The 23,972-nt window shown below is 42.4% G+C and overlaps 3 protein-coding genes across 4 annotated transcripts; 1 reads left to right on the forward strand and 2 right to left on the reverse strand.

Moving 5' to 3' along the window:
- Positions 1 to 301: 301 nt before the first annotated feature.
- On the reverse strand, positions 302 to 11,282 carry ikbkg (inhibitor of nuclear factor kappa B kinase regulatory subunit gamma). Of its 2 annotated transcripts, XM_079178696.1 has the most exons (15): positions 10,924 to 11,282; positions 9,925 to 10,065; positions 8,742 to 9,013; positions 8,436 to 8,510; positions 8,247 to 8,348; positions 7,525 to 7,704; positions 6,304 to 6,365; positions 4,542 to 4,644; positions 4,327 to 4,442; positions 4,079 to 4,225; positions 3,773 to 3,845; positions 3,534 to 3,668; positions 2,193 to 2,329; positions 1,709 to 1,785; positions 302 to 1,361 (listed from the first exon to the last, which is right to left on the reverse strand). In XM_079178696.1, exons 2-15 carry the CDS (start codon positions 10,061 to 10,063, stop codon positions 1,195 to 1,197), a joined length of 1,785 nt encoding a protein of 594 aa, XP_079034822.1. In that variant the 5' UTR covers positions 10,064 to 10,065; positions 10,924 to 11,282; the 3' UTR covers positions 302 to 1,194. The 2 variants fall into 2 exon arrangements, with proteins under 2 accessions (XP_079034822.1, XP_079034823.1); XM_079178697.1 differs by lacking the exon at positions 8,247 to 8,348.
- A 407-nt stretch (positions 11,283 to 11,689) lies between these two features.
- tmed4 (transmembrane p24 trafficking protein 4) lies at positions 11,690 to 18,665 on the forward strand. The gene is made up of 5 exons (XM_079168359.1): positions 11,690 to 11,869; positions 12,331 to 12,431; positions 12,511 to 12,636; positions 15,777 to 15,923; positions 16,216 to 18,665. The coding sequence occupies exons 1-5, from the start codon at positions 11,737 to 11,739 to the stop codon at positions 16,363 to 16,365; spliced, it is 657 nt and encodes a 218-aa protein (XP_079024485.1). The 5' UTR covers positions 11,690 to 11,736; the 3' UTR covers positions 16,366 to 18,665.
- A 476-nt stretch (positions 18,666 to 19,141) lies between these two features.
- plpbp (pyridoxal phosphate binding protein) lies at positions 19,142 to 23,483 on the reverse strand. The gene is made up of 8 exons (XM_079168348.1): positions 23,368 to 23,483; positions 22,597 to 22,704; positions 22,432 to 22,467; positions 22,266 to 22,341; positions 22,054 to 22,194; positions 21,829 to 21,971; positions 21,085 to 21,183; positions 19,142 to 19,857 (listed from the first exon to the last, which is right to left on the reverse strand). Exons 1-8 carry the CDS (start codon positions 23,455 to 23,457, stop codon positions 19,678 to 19,680), a joined length of 873 nt encoding a protein of 290 aa, XP_079024474.1. The 5' UTR covers positions 23,458 to 23,483; the 3' UTR covers positions 19,142 to 19,677.
- Between the last annotated feature and the right edge of the window lie 489 nt (positions 23,484 to 23,972).

Here is a 23,972-nt window from a genome sequence, read left to right on the forward strand (position 1 = left end):
CATATACACATGTGAATACTATTCATATATGTATATGAATTGTGAGGGACGATTTTCTGCAGTTACGTTAATTGACAGCCAGCCAGAGACGCAATAGGTTGCTCAAAGCGAGCCTGTCCTCACGTCTTTTTGTGAACGTAAACGGACCCCGTTTGGACAAATTTGATCCTGATACTCGCGAGAACCTGGATTAAAGCAGGACGTTGTCTCTCCTCTTCTTGGATACCAGGACAGATGGACGGATGGACGGGGACACTGGGTGCATGACAAAAACACACACTGATGAATGAAGAACTGATTTCTCATTATTTTATTTCGTAAATCTTCAACAGTTTTGAAACGAGATTCTTTGCACCAAATTATCTATAATTACTGACAATATTCACACAAAGTTTAAAAAGACCCTCAATGTGCTTACCTTGGGATAGATACATAGCTAGGTGCCACAGGTAGAGAGAAGACAGAATAAGGGGCACACATAGAGCCATGTTGTGTTAAAGGTCAGGTCTAGCATCAGAGATAAAGCAGTGGTCTACACAGGCACAGAACACAGAGAATGGCTACTTTTTTTCAATAAGAGTAAATCCATCTCTAATACATAATACAGGTTTTGAGGCAATGTAGACAGCAACATGTATGACCAAAACATATTTGAATATTCTATATTATTTAAAGCGCACTAGGTTATTCACATTGTCATGTGCCCCTCTGAATCGTCATTTGTTTCACCTTATGCCCAATGATTATTAATGTGTATAACACGGATGACACAGTCAAACACACATATTGCACAGTATCAGTGTGCCATCTAAGAGGCTAGGCATGGGGGGATGATTAAGAGAAATAAGAATGACGAGAAAAGAACAGGTTGCAGAAATGGAAAAGCTACAGCGGATTTGGAATCCACGGAGCACCTCTGGGAACATACCATGCTGATTATCTGGCTGTCATTCTTTTCTTTCTTTCATCTGATTGATGCTGGTCATTTTTAAAATGGTAAGATCCACAGCATGTATTCAGGTTTGTTTACATGGCAGAGTAAGTAAGGTGCAACTACCAACATGTTTTTCCAGGATATGCCAAGATCCGGGAGTAGACACAAGGACAGTCAATATACTGTATGTGTATATATATATATACTGTATATATCTGTATGTGTGTGTTGGCGTCATGGCGTGCTGAACTATGCGCATGTTACTGTATACAGTCCATGACATGTATCTGCAGCGTGTCCATATCTGGAGCCTGGTAGTGGCACTTAGGACAACATAAATCTGGCAGCTCCTCAGCTCCGGCTGCCCCTTGATCACCGACTGGTACCTGATTTCGGAACGAGGGGGCAGGGGGCACCGTGTTGAAAGCTGCACCGGGGAAAGAAATCATGTTAAAACAACTTCTTACCAGAAATAAACACCTTGATAAATCCATTAAAAAGTTCTATTTCCCTTTTTTTGTTTTCAGTCGACCAGAAATAGCCATTTTCTTGAATAGGCAGGGGTTTCATTGGTGAGCTGCACAACAGCTAGTAGACAATACTCAGTGGTGAGAAGTAACAGTACATGTACTTACATACTGTGCTTTAGTACAGTGGTTCTAACCTGGGGCCACACAGGCTTCTCTAAGTTTTCTGACATATTTCAATGCATGCATGAAAGACTTTACTATTATCTATGTGCATGTTATTTTGAATGTATTGGTTGTAATTTACCTTGTGGAGGGGGAATGTGTGGGGCCCGTGTTGGGAAGTCTTCCACGTGCCTCAGCTTCATTTGCTCCATACGTGCACTGAAACAGAGGTGGACCAATACAACTGTCATGTGTAATCACACTTTAAAGAATGTCCAGAAATATCAATATTTCTTCATACACAGAGGAAAATTGTAGCTTTAGCTCTGACTTCAGATATGAAGGGTCAGTCTGGATGATGTGCCAACAGCCCTGCCTTCAAACACAGCTGCAGTAAAGCTAAAGTCACCTCGAAATGATGATTAGAAGGCAGGGGAGGAATTCTGCACACAACGACTATGTAACCCTGGATCAGAAATGACAGCAAGAAAGACTGAGCTATCAACTGTATGTCTGGTGCATAAACGTCCACACGCCCACATTCGGGACACAAATAATTATAATGCAAAAGGAGCTGCATTGTTCTCTCCCCCCCTCGCAGAGAACTTTGTTTTTGTTGTTTTTACCGTGATGTGGCTTCCTGTTTGAGCCTGTCAATCTCAGACACGGCCTGAGTCAGCTGATCCTGCAGCTCCTCCTTCTTCTGGTTCAGCTTCTCTCTGGCTTCTCGCTCGGCGAGGAAGTCTGCTTTGTAGATCTCAGCCTGCACGAACACAAAGACAGTGAGGGAGGGAGACACCGCTATTTAGTTTCAGTTCAATGTACTTGTGCTATATAAGCATGATAAAATGTGGGTGCGGCTGATTAGCACCTGACAAGTGACTCATAGGACGGGCTAAATTAACTGCCATGATGCTCAGAATGATTTCCATTGAAGTGTTTACTTAGCTTAAAGGCTAACATTGGTATTTTAAAACTGGGCCCTATTTTCACCATATTTTTGTGTCTAAACAAATCTTTAAAATTAGTTTTTTCTCAGACTCTGAGCCAGAAATCGGAATCTTACATTCACAAACTTTACAGTTCCATTCCTCTCTATATTCTGAAGGTGTTTACAGAGGGGTTTGTTCATATATCATCCATAGCCTGATTTATACACGATTCACACTAAAAACACAGAACAAAAAATCCAAAATCCCCTCTGCAAAAACCTATGACTAATATGTCAACAAAATGAAACAAGAATTTTTAACCTGGCTTTATCCAATGTTCACATTTATGTTCTGGATATTTATGCATAGAGCACAGATTTAATAAGACAATGCCTCATTTACATATTACACACCTACATATTCAGAAAACTAATAATTAGTGCTGGGCAATGATTACATTTTTTAGTGGCATGATTTTTCTGTGATTAATCGCATTGTTATGTGCAAAATTCAATAATTAATTCAAAAGTAGTGTAATGCGCACTGAATAACATTTGGTTTGCAAACACTTTAAACAAATCAGGTTCTTTTTAAACAGCAGTATTCCCTTTACCCAGTAGCAGTTATAATGATTCTGATAATAGATATTCAGCCGGTGTTCACACTTTATTTTCATGTGTAGGAGATGCAATTTGAAATCAACACCTTGAAAACTGCAAACCTATCTACGTCATGTTTTTCATGTTTGTTAAATTCTCAGTAGCGATAACTAAATGATATGCTTATAGTTTACAGCTGAATATAGTAGTATAAACCAACAAAAGACCCAAATGACTGTGAATGGAGGAAGTCAGTAGCAGTGCCCTGACTGCAACAGTTACAAACAGTGATGCGCTCACTGGTGTTTACTAAAGTGAACAATGAGACGATACTTTGCTTGATAAAAATGAACAAACTACACAGTCTGTGACTACATACTGAAGTCTCCATGAAGAAAGATTTGTCTGCAGTTGTGCTCCACAGCTGTGTGACTACCTGTGCAGTGAGGACCGGAACAGTCTCCAGGGAGCCTTTCTGTTGCTCCACCTCCTCCTTCAGTTTATCTATCAGGTCCTGCTTTAGGGCCAGCGCTTGCTCCGCCTCCTCTAGTCGACTGCACAGATCTCCTCCCTGGAAGACAAACACAGACAGATGTTACCACATGAATCCAGAAGCTGAATATAAATATATAGCTAAAGTAATTTGAGTAAATAGATGTTTGGATGTGTTTTTACCTCACTCTTCAGCTTAGAATCATAGTCTCTAAAGAGACATGTGTAGGCATGTTGCAACTGGGTCAGTTTTTTCCTGAGAGAAAAAAATAAGGATGCAACATTTTTCCATACAGTATTGTTATCAAATATCCGATGTGCTGCTAACAGTATTGAAGAATTTTGAACTAAATCAGGAAGTATTAATTACCACAGTGAAGCATTCAACATCACATTTTTAGAAGGAAAATTGAGCATGACAACTGTGTTGCATTGTTACAGACACCCTGAAAATAATAATTATGTGAATCATTTGTGTGTTGGACACACTTCTCTTCTGTGACGACGTGTCTCTCGGTCTTCAGGGCCTGCTCCAGGCTCTGGGTCTGCAGCAGCAGCTTGTCCATGGCCACATGATGCTGCTTCCTCTGCTGCTCCAGCTCTGCCACCTGCAGAGCCTTCATCTTACTGCACAGCCTAACACAGAGTAGAGAGGAAAAAACGTCAGCACACATGCACACCTACAGGTGAACACAGAGACGCCTTGTGTATTCACTTATGCTGACATGACAGCTTACTTTTCTTCCAACACTTTGCGTTCATGCTCGCTTTTCTCCAGGCAGCTCTGTCTCTCGTTCAGCTCTCCTAAGAGGGAAGTTACTTGAGCTTTCAGAGCCTCGCAGTCCTTGGCCAGCTGTAAAAATATGGAAATCTTTAAGTTATCGGGGTAGCAGTTGATATTTTAAACATCTTGGATTGAGGAGTAAAAACCAAAGCTGTTTACAGTTCATACCTGGGCACAGTCTTTGTCCTTCTGTTTGAGTAGAGCTTCAGTTCTGTCCCGCTGAGCTGAGCTCTTCTGCAGGTAATCAAGCTTCTCCTCCAAGTCACGATACCTACGGACACAACAGATCATGACTAAACTGGGGTAAATACCAATATATATATACACAAATATGTATCACTATGATAAGGTAGGGCTGAACACATGATCATTCTTGTATCGGAATTGTAATTTTAACCCTTGTGCCTCATTTTAAATAAATTGCTCTGATGTGACGAAAATGTCTGCCTCAAAATATGTCAAGTATTAGCACTAACGTGGATTTGGATGCATTTGTATTTCTGCTGCAGAGTCACATTAAAAAAAAAATAACTCACTTAATTTTTTAACCAGCATCAGTCCTGATCATAACTACCAAATATTCATTTATTTACAGAATTTTCACCATTTAAAAGACAGTTTCTTGCTACTGTCGTTTTTCATGAAAGCGAAAACACAAAACTTGAATTATTTTCTGTATACCTTTTTTCACAGTCAGGGATATGTCACTGATTAGCAACAAAGACTCAATCAAAGACTGCAGTGCTCCATATTACAGCAGCAAAGCCCCTCGTGGAAACCAGGAAAATAGCATCCATTTGCCCCAGAGGACAAACATGAGAACATGATTCAATTCGGTGGAAAATAGTTAAAAATACCATTGTGAGGCTCTAGATTGAAAGTCTGATGTAATAGAATGCAGGATTTTATTCTGTAATGGTCGTGGGACCAACCATTGTGGTTTTAATGGGTTTCAATGGGAACATTTCTGTCCCAAGGGTCTGAGTGACTGTATCTTGCTACACAGTTTATTATACACTTTTTGTAGGAGCTGAGGTTGAACTGAACTTACAGAATCTCACACCCTTCCCAACATTTATGCATATGTATAATCACAACTAAAATACTTCTATAAGAATCAAGCCAAACATGTCCCTAGTGAGGGTTAATACAATGTAGACCACAAATACAGGCCTCTCATTATATTTAAAGACAATAATTGTATAAATACTGCACTCAAATCATCCCACTCAGCAACATTTGTGAAACTATTTTCTCTCCAATTGAGTTTGCCAGTATGATGTTAAAAAGTAAGTAACAAACGGAAACTTTTAACCCTCTAATGTAAAGACAGGACCTGCAAGTTTGAAGGAAATTAAAATGCTTTGATCACTGAATGAATAATACATTGTAATGGTATATATATATATATATAAAAAATACAACAAGAAAATGTAAAGCATGCCTTATTTGGAAGTCAACAACTGATAAAAAAAATAGGCATACAGGAAACAAACTGAGCATGACAATAAGAGACAGGCAGGTGGCACAAGTAACATCCACACAGCGGTGAAGAGACGGAACTGTAGAGACAAGGCATGCACGGTGAGAAAAAGAAAGCCACACAGAGCTGTGGGCTCACCTGCCCTGTGTGGCCTGAAGCTGCTCTGTGAGTTTAGCCAGGCTAGAGCTGGAGGAGGGAACAGAGAGAGAGGGAGGAGGAGGAAGATGTCGCAAATTTATTAGGAGGAAGAAGTGCAGAAATAAAAACAGCATGCTCGTGTCCTTCTGCCATTCATTCTTGTCTGCAGGTATACAGTATAGTTAATTAAACAGCACTGAGTCCAAAAGCTGCTAATGACCACTAGTTAAACACAGAAAGTCCATTTAGTGCCATTGGTTTCAAACAATGCACTGAGGTATTTTGTACCCGAATGAAACTGCGTCATACCAGTCAGAGGAGTGCTGTGCCTCAGAGCGATGCTGAACAACCTCCTCGGTAGCGCTGCTGGCCTGTAAAAACATTCATACAGTCTATGAGATCACAGATAAGGCAGCAGATTGTTGTGTCCATTTCATCCCTATTGTACATGGAGACATCGTGGTTTATCTGATTGCGCCTCATTCCAGTCCTGAACTGTTTTAAGCCTGATTCAACCATATAAAGTACTTTGTTGCTGTGTTTTGAAAAGCGCTGTATAAAAAAAAAAAATTATTAGTATCATAATTGAACATACAAAAGGCCTTGTGCATGAACCATTTATTTTTAAGACGCACTTGCAAGTGTGATTTCAGAGACCTTGTCATATTCACCAGTTCACAATTTTCTCTTTGGCACTCACAAAGTGGTCCACGCCTGTCCTACGGGTACATGTATACAGACAGTGTGCCATCCACCAGAGTGAGAAAGACCTATAGTTGCATATAGCCATTGTTTTAGTTTAATACCCAATCTGAATTAATTCAGACTTTAAATATGTAACCAAAATCAACTTGTTTAACCAAAATCAACAGTTTGACAGCTGTTATATCCATCTATGCTCTCTTCAAACCCACAAGACTCCACTGACAAAAACATTTGACCTTGCAGGACACAGGAGTTGCTGGACTACGCTGCCTTGATTAGTTAGTTTGATTGTGTTATTGTACGACTTTGGTGTTTTAAAGGGTTAGTTCAGATTCACCAAAGTCACACAATTACGCAAACTAACTGATTGATGCAGCGGTAAATCAGCAACTATTGTGTCCTAAAGGTTTTTGTCACGAGACTCTGGTGGCTTTGAAGAGATCAAAAATAGATACCATGACTTTGGCTCTTGTTGGAAAGGGCTGTCTGACAGCGAGGTACAGCAGTGAAAATATTCTTGATTCATTCTTTCTAGGTCAGCCTTTGTTTTTATTTTTTTATTTTAGGTGTCTAAAATACATCACAGCAGTACATTGGTTTGCTCCTGTGCTGGTTCTCCTGTCTGTTTTCTATAAACTCCATCAACTGTAGGCAACACACTGACTATGGAGAAGTGAACAATCATTTTAATGCCTCATTGGCTTTTTCTTGACCTAACAGTTAAACGTAGACTTTTATCTCATTATGTCTATCCTGCTCATCTGTAGAACTAGATCCCTGGACTGGTTCCTGAGGTAGAACTGCGTGCTTGCATCACGGTGTTACCTGTGCCAGTTTGGCCTGTAGCTGGTCAATGCAGCGCCGCAGTCGCTCCTTCTCTTTCTCTCCCTCGTCCCTCTCCCTCTCCAGCTCTTCATTCTTCCTCCTCAGCTCTTTCATCCCTTCCTCCAGTTTTTCTTTGTGGCTCTTCAGCAGCTGGAGGAACTCGTTTGCGCCTTCCACAGGCTGCCGAGAGAAATAAAAGTGAAAGAACCGTGGATTAGTGGATGCAGGGAGAAAGTGATGACAGCACGGACTTGGACAGAGACAGACCACGTTCACCCGGGATCGGAGGACTGACACCAAACAAAAAGTTGAAGTACACCAAGATGTGAGAGAACACCAAAGGAGCTTACAAAAGGAGACAGAGAGGGATTTTAAATAGGGATACATTGGTGTGTTGGAGCTGTGTGTTACTACTGTGCTCTATACAAAGTGAGATGCAGAGGAATTTCTGGTTACCAACTACCATTCAATCCAGTGCTCCTGCTCAAAAATACAGGGAAAAAACATGGATGCGAATTGAGATGTTGAAATATATGTAAAACACAGTTCCAATACAGGCCATCCCATGTTATTTTTCCGAATATGAAGTCAGGATTTCTAACCCATGCCTGAATGCAATGAAAGATAAGGTGGGGTGAAGCATTTAACCAGGGGTGGGACAGCACAGAGTAAGTGTCAGGGATCTGATTGGGGGAAAGTTGGGATGCAGTGAGCAGGCTCACCTGGCCATTTTCCCTGCTCACTATCTCCCCCCATACCTCTGAGAGTGAGGTGGAGGGAGAGGGGAGAGCGCTACTCAAGGAGTTACGCACACTCACGTCACCCTAGACACACGGACAAACCAGTTAGATAAAAAACAAACAAATACGTCAAAAGTGCAATCACAGCACCAACAGCGTCACACGTCTTACCAGACTGCGAGGCGGTGTGGTCTGTGTGTGTCGATCCATGTCTTCAACTCTTTTCTTCTCCCAATGAGCTAGTGTCTGAAACAAGGGGTTCCAATATCCACAGGAAATGTTTAAGAGAAAGAAAAAATTCACAAAATACAGAAATAAAACTTAGCAGTGAATTAATCTCTGCATACACATACCAACACAGGATTATAAAATATAACAGTGGAAGCTATGTTATTGTGGAACTAATTTGTTAAATGTAAAATCACCTTACAATGTGTGAATATGAGGAAGCAGATGTGTGAATGTTGGCGAGCTAACCTGTGGTCCGTCCAGTGGTCTGCTCCTCGCTGGGCGCCCCTGCAGGTCTTCAGTCTGACTGGAGCTGCAGCAGTGGTTAGAGGAGAGGTTAGGGGCTGGTCCGTTCACCAAGCTCTGTAAGGAGTGGTTCTCCTGGGCCAGCCTCTCCACCAGGGCCCTGGCCTCCTGGAAACGACAGCTGAGAAATCCCCGTTCTTCTCTTGTCCTCTGCTGCCATCCCTCCATCTCCTCACAGCGCTGACGTAAGGCTATGTTGCTCCGCCGCAAGGCCTCTGGAAGACAGAAGGATGAAGGCAAAAGGAGAGGTGGGAGATTGATACGTCATACAGAGTGACACAGAGGAACCATGTCAGTTAATAATAAACTCAAATTCAAAAAAAGTTGCAACGTGCTTTAAATGGTTGAACCAGGATTAAAACATTTCAAGACTGAAATGAGGCAACTAAAATACAAAAATGAAATGCAATAATAAAACAATGTCTTCAGAAAGAATTATAAGAAATAAATAAAAAGATAAGAAATGTTGGACGGTGACCATTCATTGGTCAACCATTGACATGCATTAACCTTACTACAACAAAAAGGGCCAAAACACTGAGTGGTCAGACAATAAAACAGATATTGTTTTAATTATAAACAATAATTAATTATAAACAATATCACAGATATTACAAATAAAAAAGTCACAGTGGAGATTTGCCATCACACCTGTGAAGAGATATAAAACAGGTCGGATATGATCTTGTCTTTTAGTGTTTGTTAATAGCTGCATTTTGGGGTACACCACAGGTCAGAGGGGCCACATCACAGACTACTACTGAACAACTTTTGTTTGATAAATATATAAAGAAATAAGATTTGAACCAGTCTAGAGCTGCCCTGATGCCAACCCACTTTTCAAATACATGGGGCCATAGATTGAACAAATAATGATGAGAAACTAGGTGTGGCTATTTTATCTGATTTAGTTTTTCATGATGTCCAGGGCTTAAAGAAAGTATGAAGAGTATAATGCCTCAAATTTGTTTTGCTAAAAAATGATTTCATGTTCCAACATGTCTGCCATGTATGTTCTGTACCAGCCCTCTGGTAAAATCATGTGCCATACTTTGAGAGGAGCAAATATATTTTATTTCTTTTAATTATCATTCAATTGTTATTTAATTATGGGAATGCATCCTACCTCTAAGCTGCTGGTTGTCACCCAGCAACCTGGTCACCACTTCATTGGATGCCAGCTCTGGTGGGACCCTGAGGGTCCCGCCACTGTCTTCTCCTGACATCTCCCACTGCATTGGGCCATCAGGTTGGGGCTGCACCATCCCTACAGACAAACATGCAGATTAACACAAACATGCAGATTAACACAAACATGCGCGCACACACACACACACACACACACACACACACACACACACACACACACACACACACACACACACACACACACACACACACACACACACACACACACACACACACACACACACACACACACACACACACACACAACAACGCCGGTGTTGTTTCACCGTCGATACGCATTTCCCTTTACCTTGACCTGAACCCAACCTCATCCCTACCTCCATACCAGTCGTTATCTGAGATGCTTAACCTGGCCCAAACTAACCCTAATCCGTTATGTCTGCTAAACCCAACCAGAACCTAACCCACCATTTTAAAAACTGAGTTCGACTCTAACCCCGCATTCCTCATCACATGCTGACACATGGCATACCACGCCTCATCCCCGTTAGCTTTCTCTTTCAATTTAACCTCGCGTCATAATCCTGGTACATTTTACGTGTGAGGAGGCCATGGCCTGCTGATAGGGTTTGTCTAGAGACTCACTCGCGGAGTGCCAATGCTCTTCTATATGCAGTATAAACTACATGCTGGTATCGGGGACAGGACGAAAACATTACGTCATTCCCAATATCATGAGGCAAAGAGCCCGCCCGGAACACCGTTAATGTATTTCTTTAGCTACCATGAGAACAGAAACAGTAACCCAGTCGTTATAATCAGCTGATGTTATTACCGCACGCATATAATTTACTCCGGATATTATCTCAACATTATTTTTACAGATAAGCTTTTCATCCCCGCACCAACACAGGGTCTTAACGTTGCGCTGCTAACGTACGTGACAGTTACATTACAGGTGGAAATTTCCTCTTACCCTCTCTTCTTTTTCAGTTCTGTCGTCCGACAAGCGGTCCCGCAACTACAACTTGTTAGTAAGCGTATCTATTTAGCCACTGTTAGATGGCTGGCCGATGCTAGATCGATAGCTAGCGATGTAGTTAGCTTATGAGCTAGCTAGTATAATTTAGCAACCAGTAGCTGGGTTATCCGAGGCACTTGTTGACTGACACAAACAACGACCTACATCAACGAACTGTGTGTCTTCCGAAAGTCATTTTGCCCAGTTTTGTAACGTTATCTTGATACAATGTGCGTGTTTAAGATGGTTTGAGGTTATCTGTCAAAGCCGAGGCGACTGTTGTTAGCGCAGGAATTCAGATGATTTTGGTACCCTGAGTTTAGCTTCTCAGGCAACACTTCCGTTCAAACTTCGGTTTAATCCATACAGTCTATGCTTAATCAATGTTGTGATATTTGACTCTAAACCTTCATGAGATGCATATACAACAGTGCAATTGACAACTTACTCTTATCTTGAGTTTTATTTTCTCTTTATCTCTTACATTTTCCAGCAGTAGCCTACAATTGTGACCTTATCTTAAAACTGAATGTTCCCATGAACTGTCCCTAGCTCATTTATTCAAATGATCTGTGCAAGAATACACTTGCTTGTCTCTTTGGGTGGTGTGGAGGGTATACAGTTAAGAAGTGAGTGCTGCCTGAAAGGAGTTACTCAGGGTGAAACATTCCGAAGTTACAGGAAATCCCCTTCCTTCTTCCGCAGTGGTTGATGACGTCAGCTGGCTGCAGCGTCTTTTGCTGATGTGCGCAGAGTGAGAGAAGCTACATGATGCTCCCTGCTGCTGGAGTTGTTTTTGTATTAGCTTGGATTTATCCAAGTCACGCGCTCTATTTCCACATAGGAGAGACGGAGAAGAAATGCTTCATTGAAGAGATTCCGGACGAGACTATGGTTATTGGTAAGCTGCTGTGGGGTCGTTAGCATGACGAAGCTAACTAGCAAAAGCGAACAGCTGGCTCCAGCAAAGACGCTGCATTGAATATGTCAGTAGTAACGTCAAAAAGACCCGACAGTTTAATAAAGAAACGTGTAGTTTGTATTATTTAGGCGCAAACACTGACGTTCATGTGGAAGCTTTTGTTTCTGCTGGTTAACTGTTAGTCTTTTGACATTTCAAATAGAGATTCTCTCAGCGAGCCATAGAATTGCGTTACACCAGAGTGGATGTTTTACATTCACAATTATATCTGTAGTGTTTACCTAAAGGCACTATTTTATGTAGTTGATCTCTGTTAACAGTTCTTCTACTCTTCTATTGCCATGTTACTGGTGCAGCAGTCTTGCAGAGTTACTCTCGTTTGAATGATTTCTGGAAGACCTGACGGCATGCGTCTGTATGTTGCTTCACCTGTCTGACAGGAAAGTACAGGACTCAGCTGTGGGACAAGCAGACTAATTCCTTCCTCCCAGCCACGCCTGGCCTTGGGATGCATGTAGAGATCAAGGATCCAGAGACAAAGGTAAGGACAGAGGAGCTGGTATTATAAAACATACATATCAATAGAATCTAAAAAAAAAAATCTTTTACAACCCTCCCAGATTATCCTCTCTCGTCAATATGGGTCAGACGGACGGTTCACCTTCACCTCCCACACTCCTGGAGAGCATCAGATTTGTTTGCACTCCAACTCCACCAAGATGGCTCTGTTTGCAGGAGGAAAACTGGTATGAACATAGTCACTGCTTTGATGTAGTAGTAAGATAGTCAGTAGCATTTTTCTTTATGATCCTGCAGGTGTTTCCAGTTATTTTGGCTGATTAGATCTGCTGAGGCTGAAAGTAGGCAGAGCTATGCTATGAGGTCATTGGACTTAATGCACCAATAAGAGTGATCACAGTGTAAGTTGTTCCTCCCTACCAGCTGCAACAAAGCTAACGAGATAGTGAGGGAAATGTCAATCAAGCACAGGTTGTGCGTACCCGAGCAGGCTTGAGAAGAGGGCCCAATTCCAATCTGGCTGCAGAGAACTCTGTTTATAGTCCCACTCACAGCTGACTGAAGCCGCCTTCTTTAAGGTGTCCTATAAATACAGTGACAAGCTTCAGGACCAACTTTCCTCTCTCCGGTGAGGAGACTATTAAATTGGGTTTTGTTGCAGTTGCTCCCATTCTAAAATAGAAATGTAAATAACATAAAGGAATTATAAGATATACAGATGTAAAAACATGCATTATATTACAGTATAGCCTACTCAAGATCGCTCCGGGACGTCTACCTCGGTGTGTTGGTGCTCATTGTTCTGTGATGTTTTTTGTTGTAAATACTGCTGTGATACCCGGAGCTCTTTCACCAGAGATGAGCTCATAAACATCAGGGAAACAACTCCAGCGGACTTACTTCCAACTTTTCTGTTAACTTCTGTGGAATTACTGGATATTCTAGTCAAAGGTGCTCTCATCTTAACGCATGCAGTGAAATGCTGTCGGAGAGGGAAACGTTCCGGAGCGCTTGTGCGTCTTCACACACCGCTGCCGGCATTTTTCTCTCCAACATTCGCTCACTGTGCAACAAACTGGACGAACTTCAGCTACTGGTGGGGAAAGACAGAGACTTTTCTTCATCCTCTGTTTTGTGCTTCACTGAGACCTGGCTCTGTGGATCGAGACCGGACTCCGCACTCCAGCTGGTAGGCTGTGTTCCAACAAGCACCAGGGTGAGTTACAACAACGAAAAACCCTGGTTTACAGCAGAACTCAGACAGCTACGGTTGCACAAGGAACAGGCATTTAGGATTGGGGACAAGGACTTGTATAAAGAGTCAAAATACAGGTTTAGCAAGGCGGTGAGAGACGACTGTACTTTGAGAAACTGCAACACCAGCTCTCAGCAAGTGACTCTGCTTCTGTCTGGAGAGGTCTCAGACAGATCACCAACTACAAGCCTAAAGCCCCCCACTCCATGAACGACCTATGCCTGGCAAACAAGCTTAACGAGTTCTACTGTCGTTTTGAAAGACAATGGGACAGTCCTGACCTGACTCCATCCCACCATGGCTCCATCAACCAGCCCCAGACCACCAGGTCCCCCTCCCCCAGCCCAGCAGGGGCACATGCCTTTTTTGAGCGCCTTTCCTGTCCCACCTAAAAACCCTCACCTACCCTCTCCTGGACCCCCTGCAGTTCGCCTACAGAGCCAACAGGTCTGTAGACTACACAGTCAACTTGGCCCTTCACTTCAACAGCCAGCATATGGACTCCCCAGAAACCTACGCCAGGATCCTGTTTATGGACTTTAACACCATCATCCCATCTCTGCTATATGACAAGCTCTCCCAGCTGCACGTGCCCGACTCCACCTGCAAGTGGATTACAGACTTCCTGTCTGACAGGAAGCAGCACGTCAAGCTGGGAAAAAACGTCTCAGCCTCCCGGACCATCAGCACCGGTTCCCCCCAAGGCTGTGTTCTTTCCTCTCTGCTCTTCTCCCTGTACACCAACAGCTGCACCTCCAGTCACCAGATCGTCAAGCTCCTGAAGTTTGCCGATGAAACCACCCTCATTGGACTGATCTCTGGTGGGGATTACAACTTGGAGCTCAACGCTCTAAAGACAGTGGAGATGGTTGTGGATTTCCAGAAGAATGCAGCCCCACCTGCCCCTATCACCCTGTGTGACTCCCCGGTCGACGCTGTGGACTCCTTCCAGCTCCTGGGCTCCATCATAACCCAGGACCTCAAGTGGGAGCTTAACATCAGCTCCATCAGAAGGCTCAGCAGAGGATGTACTTCCTGAGGCAGATGAAGAAATTCAACCTGTCAAAGACAATGATGGTGCACTTCTACACAGCCATCATTGAGTCCATCCTCTGCTCCTCCATCACAGTCTGGTACGCTGCAGCCACAGCCAAGGACATGGGCAGGCTGCAGTGCATCATTCACTCTGCTGAGAGGGTGATTGGCTGCAATCTGCCGTCCCTCCAGGACTTGTTCGCTTCAAGGACCCTGAAGCGAGCAATAAAGATTGTGCCCCTTCCATCTGGCAAGAGGCTGTAGTCCATCAGGACCAAGACCTCACGCCACATGAACAGTTCTTTCCCGTCTTCAGTCGGGCTCATCAACAAAGCCCGGGACCCCCACTGACTGTGTCATCCCAAAGACAATATCCTACCGGTCACTCCCCTGCACATCCCTGTGTTTCTTTATTTAAACACACTTTACACTTCACCATACTTTTATAATACTGTTATCAGTTTGTTGTGCACTTTATTTTATATTCTATTGTAAATTTTAATAGGTTTCTATTTCTTGCACTGTGTTGATTGTTGTTGATTGTTTAATGGTATGCACCACCTGCCATGACAAATTCCTTGCATGTGCAACATACCTTGACAATAAAGGATTCGGATTCTGATATAACAATACATATGGAAAAATATGAATAGAACATTTTTAATTATGTATACCACAATATATAACAATGCAATTAATAACACGGAAAAATTGTTCCTTTCATTACGTGTGCAAAAAGTGATAAACGCTTGTTAAATGTTATTTTAATAGAATTAAAGAAACACCCAGAACAGTAACAGTGCGATTACTATTGTGGAGGCCGTTCTGTCACATCTGACCAAGTAGCGAAATACTCTGATAGACACGGTTCCAGATAATTGGTCTTGACATTAAACATCCCACTATCTCTGAAGAAGGCTGAATATTTAGCACAATACCAAAAATTGTGTTCATGGAACACCAGTGCAGAGCCAAACTGTTTTTATGAAACTCCTTGAACACTTACTTATAATTTCTGTTAATGCCCACAGAATACAAGCATGTTGACTTCCAGTCATGTGTTTCTCCATGTTGCAGAGAGTGCATCTGGATATTCAGGTCGGAGAACACACCAACAACTACCCTGAAATTGCAGCTAAGGACAAACTCACGGAGCTGCAGCTGCGAGTCCGACAGCTGCTGGACCAAGTGGAGCAGATCCAGAAGGAGCAGAACTACCAGAGGGTCAGTGAAAGAAATACAAGTACACCAAGGCTGGGATGTACCAAGGAGGGTTAATTTAATCTAGGATTAGTGAAAACTGACTTTAAAGGGAATATTTCCTCATTTTAAGATAGTTTTAAAGTTTGGTGCAAAATGATTTAAAGTGAAACCATCATTTAATCAGGTTTGAGAATGAACCGGTGTTGGTGCAACCAGCCTAAGTAATGTGTGAGATGACAGGTTCACTCCAAGGCTGATTGGGTACAGTTGCTGTTAATGACCTCTCTTGTGACTTCATTGGTGTCTTCTGCAGTATCGCGAGGAGCGGTTTCGCATGACGAGCGAGAGCACCAACCAGCGTGTGCTCTGGTGGTCCATCGCTCAAACACTCATCCTCATCGTCACTGGCATTTGGCAGATGAAGCACCTCAAAAGCTTCTTTGAGGCCAAGAAACTGGTGTAACATCTGCAGCGTTAGGGATCAACATAAACGCAAGTAGACGGACTTCACGGACTGGAATGGAGAGACGCCCCACCCTATAGTGCAGAGACACCCAGGAGGATCAGCCACTAAATGGTACGAGCAAATCCACAGAGGCACATATCAACCCTAAATAATGAGCGTTTCCTCACAAATGTTTTAGGCTATTGGTATTATACAACACAGTCGCACAACATTCCAATTGCCTTTTTTTCATTGTGTTTGTTGTGTTCGCCTGATAACACTGGACATTTCATGTGTTCTGTCCTTTGGTCAAGAAGAAGCAGAGACATTAGTGATCTGGGATTGTTTTTATGGTCAAACAGGAGTGACTGCTCCAATAGATAAGTAGGAATGAGAATGTTAAAGCTGTTACACGTAGTGACCCAGTGCTTTATTGATACATGCTTTTATGTAGGCCACTTTTTGTCATTGATATTGTTGCACGTAGTTGTAGTACCAGGCCTTTTTTATTTATATATTTTATTTTCCCTATATATAATACAATGAAAACAATATACAGAAAAACTGAAAGGGCAGACACACACACAAACTGGCTCCTCAACAGGAGATATATAAAAAAAAAAATCTATGTGGGGGGGGCTATACACCAACAGATATAATTGCCATCATGGCCTTTTATTCCAAGCAGACTTTGATCAGACTCAAAGAGCCCCAATGTGGCCACCAGGGGCGGAGCCAGATGATGTAAGCAGCCCAAACCGAGGGGGTCTGGGGGCTTCCACCCACGGGGAGATTTTTTTCCCATTCACGGCAGCTATATGCACTAAGCATTTTCAGATAAAAGAATGCCTAAAAATCTCTACATCATTTGGGAAAAACATCATCCTGTAGAGCCTATTTTTTGATAGAATTGTTCTCCAACTGTCTTCGTCATCCTGAAACCGTAAAACATCAAATGACGAGCATGACTCATCTTCACTCCTGCCACCTAGAAAGAGGCAAAATGGTCTGATGTTGCATAACATACAGCATATGTTATGTCCAGATCTTAAAAAAAGCGATTCTGCTCGCTCTATAGATGCCAAATCCAAATAATCTTTAATCCAGCAGTCTATATTTAGTTTCCTCACCTTTTAATTAATACATATGGTCCGTTTCACTGAGCGAGAGGCTCATCTGATCTATTTGCAGGTTTTCTAACTCTGAGGCTCTCAGCAGTGTTCATCAGGTGGTCACACATATGCAAATATTATACTGGCCTTGATTCCTCACATGTCAATTTGACACTTTACTTTAACGCTCATAATTAGCATGCATAATATGAACCCTTAATAAATGGTTTATTACACACAGTAATAGTTATGCGCAGCGTTGAGGACATTTTTAAGTGTCAATGTATTTGTGAACAATTCTAACCTCCCATAATGCATTTGTAGCTAATGAATTACATATTAATATAACAAAGCTGTAGGGTAACGCTCAAGAATTCTGTTATGAAACATCTATTAACTGTTTATACACAAGAAGAAATGTGTTTATAGATGTGTTCTAATCTCATGAAGACCTGTTGAGTCTTCACTTCAGAACTTAAGGTCCACTTACTAGTCCTTCTTCCAGAGCTTTCAGCCTCAGCAGCTAATGGAATAGACTCAGTTGTGTCGGAGGCTGAAGAAGATTTAAGTAAATACTTCTTTAATGAATACAACACAATACATAGTTGATACAATCATTCTAATAATAAATACCTCATGTTTCATACACCATTCATTGTGTCTATACATCAGTCACAAATGCTCAAAGGAGAAGTTATAATTGTTGACATTAATAAACATTGTCCTTATATCTCCTTATGCCAGAATGAGGTTTATATAATGCTTGTAAATGTATAATGGAGGTTCTAAATGAAGTGTCCGTCCTTCTGACTGTATATAGTTTCTAGCTAGAGTTCTGTTTGCTGTACATTTTACCAGAGCTAGGTCTGTAGACAGTGTTTGATATGCCTCTTAATAACAGCATTCTACTGTATGTTGTAAATAACGGTGTATTGACTGTTTTCTAATGCCTTTTACACAGATTGAATGTCTTTTACGTTTTTCCAATTGTGTCACCAGGTTTCTTTGTTTCCTCAGAGCGTATTGAGCTTAAACAAGTCTACCATCATTATCGTGAACGATTTTGGGTTTCATTTATCAACGCCGGGCAGCATTTTGATACCTTTTTGAAAATTCCGCTAATTCAGATTCATGAGTCCTTGGAAGGGAATATATTGAGTCAGTGGGTTCCAGGTGTTCATTTTGTCATGCATTAAATCATCATCTCTAAGACTTGTTTTCATTGTGGTTCAGATGTCACCTCCATGTGATTAATAAAGCAATGTCAGACAAACTACTCTGTATGTCATTTGTGCCACTTCTTCCATTACAAGAAATACGCAGCAAATGGCAGAAACTTTCAACAAAACCATTTATTGCTTGGCTTCCCCTCGGGAGCCAGAATCCAAACCAAACGATGCTGAAGCGCCTCAGTAAGCACCCTGCTAACCACACCTCAAATCTTCTTTTTTTTTAATCACGGACATTAAAAGCACTTATGAGGACCTCGTGACATCTTTGAAGAGATCACTGCCATGCTAGCTGCAGCGCAAAAACTAAATGGCCACTTTGCATAGATTCACTCCCCCTCATCTCAAACACACCACAGCGAGACAAAACCCTTTTCTTCAGGTTTACTCTTGTTAATATCAAGAATAGAGATCTGACACGACAAACGATATCAAACGCACAATACTATGTCATTATAAAGGGATAAATGATTTATTAAATCAAGTCTTCAGTTTCATCTGTACAACAAAAAAGTGGAATTCCTGATCTCTGGGACTCTGTACACAATCAAGCACCGTCACACGTCGGGGTTGGAAAGGTAGAAAATGTCACGTCAGCACAACAAATCTATCTCGTAACTCGCGTGAAATCATTTCCCACATGTCACCCTGTTTTCAGTGGTTGTACATTTGTCTTGTGGCCGGTAATCTCGTAGGAGAGAGTTCCATGGGGAGGAAGTCAGAGCACTAAAGGTTAGTAACACTAATTTAAAAAAGGTCAAACTACATCTGTACTGAATGCCACTTGTTAATGCTTAAAAGAGCAAGACGGGCACAGAAAAAAGTAAAGAGGATTAGGCAATCACACTTTAAAATGATGCAACAATTTTGCAATCCTAGCTCCATGTGGCTCTGTGGAGATGATCTGCTTCACTGCTCTATTCAGTTAGCATGTGAAGACTGTTTTTTTGTTTTTCATAAAGGTTACTTCAGAGGAGGGGACACTCTTCTTAGTGTTCAGACACAGTGAGGCGCTGCATCTTCTTGGCGGCCTCTTCGGACACCTTCTTGCTCGTTTTCTCGGGGCTGGGGGCTGGGCTGGGGTTCGGGGTGTTGGCAGCACTGTTGGGATACTCCCTGTTGCCGAATATGACGCTGCCCACTCGCACGTTGGTGGCGCCCACCTCGATCTTCAATATATGGTAGTACAGGGAAAAACTTCAGTGGACACAGACAGTGTTATTGATGACTTACACGCATCAATCACATTGTTATCGAAAGTCATAGCAGCCAACAAGAAGAAGCTCATAAGCAACCTCAGTGTAAAATGTAACAACTAACGGAATAGTTGAAATCCCACTAAATTTACAGCATGGGTATTTCCATTTGAAAATCATCTATTGATTTGAAGTATTTTGGGTTCACAAATTCAGAAAGAAAATTCAAAGCACTATATACAAATTACTTACATTTTGCTCGTCTCTTAGTGCAATCAACTTGAGATGTGAGCGGATGAGACATTGTCGTGTATTTTCCGATATCTTATGTAACAGCATACTTGCATGCATATGTCCTTACAAGGAGCAGGTGTATGGGAGAAAGGGGGGCCCATGGACGATGCATGTACAGATGTTTAGATTATCGAACAGGCCTACGAGGGGGGGCCGGAGGCCCAGGTCTGAGACATGCGTTTGCTTGGAAGTCCTATATGGGCCTGCATGTTACTCTCCTCCAGAGAGGGAGTAAACATCAAATCTGTATTTAAGGAGGCGATGAATCGCCGGACAGCAGAGCCATTTTGAATTGACCGAGGACTCTCCGGACGTGTTAACCGCCCGTATGACATGTGTTGCTTGTTGTAATAAACGTCATTATACCAGCAAGAACAGTGTCCGCGGATCTTCCTTCGATCATCACTTCAACAGCACTGTCGCTTGAAATATACGACAACATTATCATGTCAGGGATAATGCAAGTACACAACTCAGCTAAATATATACAGGGTTCAACGATCATGTTCTTATGCATTTGCCCAGTTGGACAAGCGGGTCACAAATCTATTTACCTAAAGTCAATATTTACTTGGCCCAATACCAGTTGTTTTATTTATCAGTAGTCTATAAATAACAACAAAGACTTCAGTTAACGGTCATGTTTTATCTCAAACTGAGCTGTACATAGTTGGAGTTTCGCCCACATCTTTAACGCCTCCCAAATAAAAGATGTTTCCAGGTAAATTGAAATGTTCGCTACCACGTCATCTTTACCTGACTTACAAGTGTGCAATCGGCACTGAGCATGTGCAAATCTCCACTGAGATCAGAAGGAAGTGAGATGGCCCAAGTTTCAAGTTCATCATGCCTACCATATTTGTGCTTGAATAGAGCTTATAACTGCTGACAAGGAGCGATACTCACCGCGTGCTCAAAGTCTGTCGACATGCCCATGCTGAGTTCTACCTCCTCCAGAGGCAGCTTCAGGCCGTCACACACCTCCTGCCTCCGACTCAGCAGCATCTAAGAGACATGTTGACATTTTGCCCCCATCAGGAGAACGCTGTTCCTTAATGATCTCAAACCCAATTTATCTTTTTCTTTATCAGCCGATAGAAACACGATACTGAAGTTTGTGTCGGGCGCATTTATCTACTCTACCTCCAGTAGAGATGCATATATTTCTATAATGATTTATTGTTCTTGTTAAAAATTATTTCTGTTTAGTTTGAGTTTTCAAATTAGTGTTAGTGTGATTTACTGTGAGTTACTGTGTTTTGACTCAAGTTGACAGTTAAAAAGAACACATATTTGTATTATATGTTAAATGAAAATATAAATATTAGGGAAGGGTTGGAGTTAACACTCTACGGTTTTGTATTTTAACCCTTGTGCCTCTCTTTGAAACGTTGCGCTGATGTCCTTAGAGGACTAAATGTCAGCTTAAAAAATTGCCATAAACTTACATATTATTTTCCACTTTCATTGAGTTAAATCTTTTAACCAACTTCAATCCTGATCATAACTAGAAAATCTAATCAACATCGCTGTTTAAGCTCACTATAGTATTGATCTAATGTATAGTTTAGTTTTAATTGGTGCACACAGAAAAAAAGTTAAAACGCATTCTTCTCACAAGCACATTGTTGTCATCACAGTCGTCTGTACCTGGAAGTCTGGGTTGGGGCCCAGGCTGAGGTCGTAGCCGTAGCGGCCGATGGTCATGAGTCCTAAGAAGTGCAGGGCGGAGCACTGGGACACGATGTGTTTCACCGTGTTCACCGTCTCCTCTGGTGGCAGGCCATGTTTACCTACAACACACAGCAGACGCAGCATTTGTAATCAGCTCACAAAACAAGAACAGGAAGATAAAAAGTCCTGAAATCAACTCACTCTGTTCTCCGCTGGTGTTGAGCTGCAACATGACCTTTAACCTCTGAGCACTGCCTCCTCGGACACGCTGCCACGAGCTGTTGACCTTGTCAGCTAGTTTCGCCGAGTCGACCGTCTCCACGAGGAACAGGTTCGGCACACCTGTCCAACAGAAAGACGAGACTCAGTGCAGAGCTTTCTTTAACATGCATCCTGAACAGGAGATCACTCACCCAAAAGTTTGTTGACATTATTCTTCTGTAGATGGCCTATAAAGTGCCACTTGATTTCTGGACAGGAGTCTAGAATCTTGAAGAGGGAAAAAGAAACAGTGATAATCTCTCACAGACTGCGGTGGAGACAAAGGTCAACTGTACGTGATGAAACATGTAAACCTACCAGAGGATCTGAAGCTTTGTCCACCAGTTCGTTGACCTGGAGTGGACATAAAGGATGAGGTCAATCTCTACGTAATTTGCCACTTTTATTCCCCTGAGAGTTTTTTGTTTCCCTGACACTTGGAAAGTTTGGAGTGATGCACACCAGCAGCATTTTCCCACTCACATAATTCTCTCCAAAGTTGCGCTGCCCTTGTCTGTAGGCCTCCACGACCATCTCTGGGGGTTTGGTCTTGCTGACAGCTACAAGGCGGGGCGGCACGGCTGGCAGTGTCTGAGGAAGGACAGCACATGCTTATGTTTTCACCTGTATATCAGGGGAGAGGATCAGTGTGTGATGCAGCATGCTAGATGAGGAGAGCTGTGACTCAGCCCTGTCCGGATCCTGCATAAACACTGATGGAACTAATTGCTTCTGGCTGCTGCTACGTTCAGATATTGATCCACCTCATGCAGTCAGCTCTACAGATCATTTAGATTTCCAGTAACAACCCACTGAGAGACATCTGGGTGGTGCTGGAAGGATGCTGAGCATTCTCCTACATGCTTTGACCTAGATACCAGCCTTGATGCTATTCTAATAGGGGAGCATTGGGGAAAATGTTATCCTCCACAGAGCTGTGGCTGGTCAGACGCGTGCTCGTGTAAATGAACAGCCTGCAATTACTAGCCGTGATCACGGGAATCATTTCTATGCAACAACGCGCATGCATTCAGAGTATCACATCCTGTTCCCACGCATGGACCGCTGCCACCAATAACCATGCATGGTGTTATGGAAGTGCTGCCGCGAGCCCTGACTAACTCCCATCCAAAGGTTGAGGTGTTTGGCAGCCTTACATAACGGGTCGTGCTGCCGCAGCACGACTTTTTCGGACCCCGAAAGTGGCGCGACGGCAGCGGTGCTCCGGAGCGGAGCTTCTCGGGCTGCAGTTACCTTGGTCCGCCGTGCCGCCGCCTGGTTCACCCGTTCCACTACCGACTGTAGCGCCTTCCCAACCTCCTCCGACATTGCTAGTTTCCACATACGGTCAAACGGTTACGACATAAAACGTAAAGAAACGTTTCCGCGATGACGACAATCGCCTTTCAAAATAAAAGTCCGCCTGAGGAGAAAGTGCGTCCTTAAGATACAGCGCCCTCTACTGTTCCTGCGTCAGTTCTTCTTTTATATTCGAGGTGTTACCGGAAGTTGGCCTCCACAATGTTGTAATGCTGCTTAGTTGTCATTGTAAAATGTAAAAATGTTAACATAACATATGTTTTTGCTCATTTGGGCATGTTGTTCTGAAACTCTTTCAGATGAGTCACACTCACTGTAATTAACATGTCAGCCAGTTTTTAAACCAACCAACCTTTTTCTATCAAGCTGAGTTTCTGAAATGAGTGACAGTCCAGTTTCATTGGAGTGAATCGTGATGTTCTTGTGATCACCAAACAGAGTATTTTTTATTTGATGCTACATAGTGTAACATCCCAGCGTTTTCACTGGTCTCACTGGTTTATGAATCTGTAAGTGAGATAAATGAAAAGTTAAGGAGA

Source organism: Pholis gunnellus (assembly GCF_910591455.1).
Source record: "Pholis gunnellus genome assembly, chromosome: 2".
Taxonomy (NCBI): Eukaryota; Metazoa; Chordata; class Actinopteri; order Perciformes; family Pholidae; genus Pholis; species Pholis gunnellus.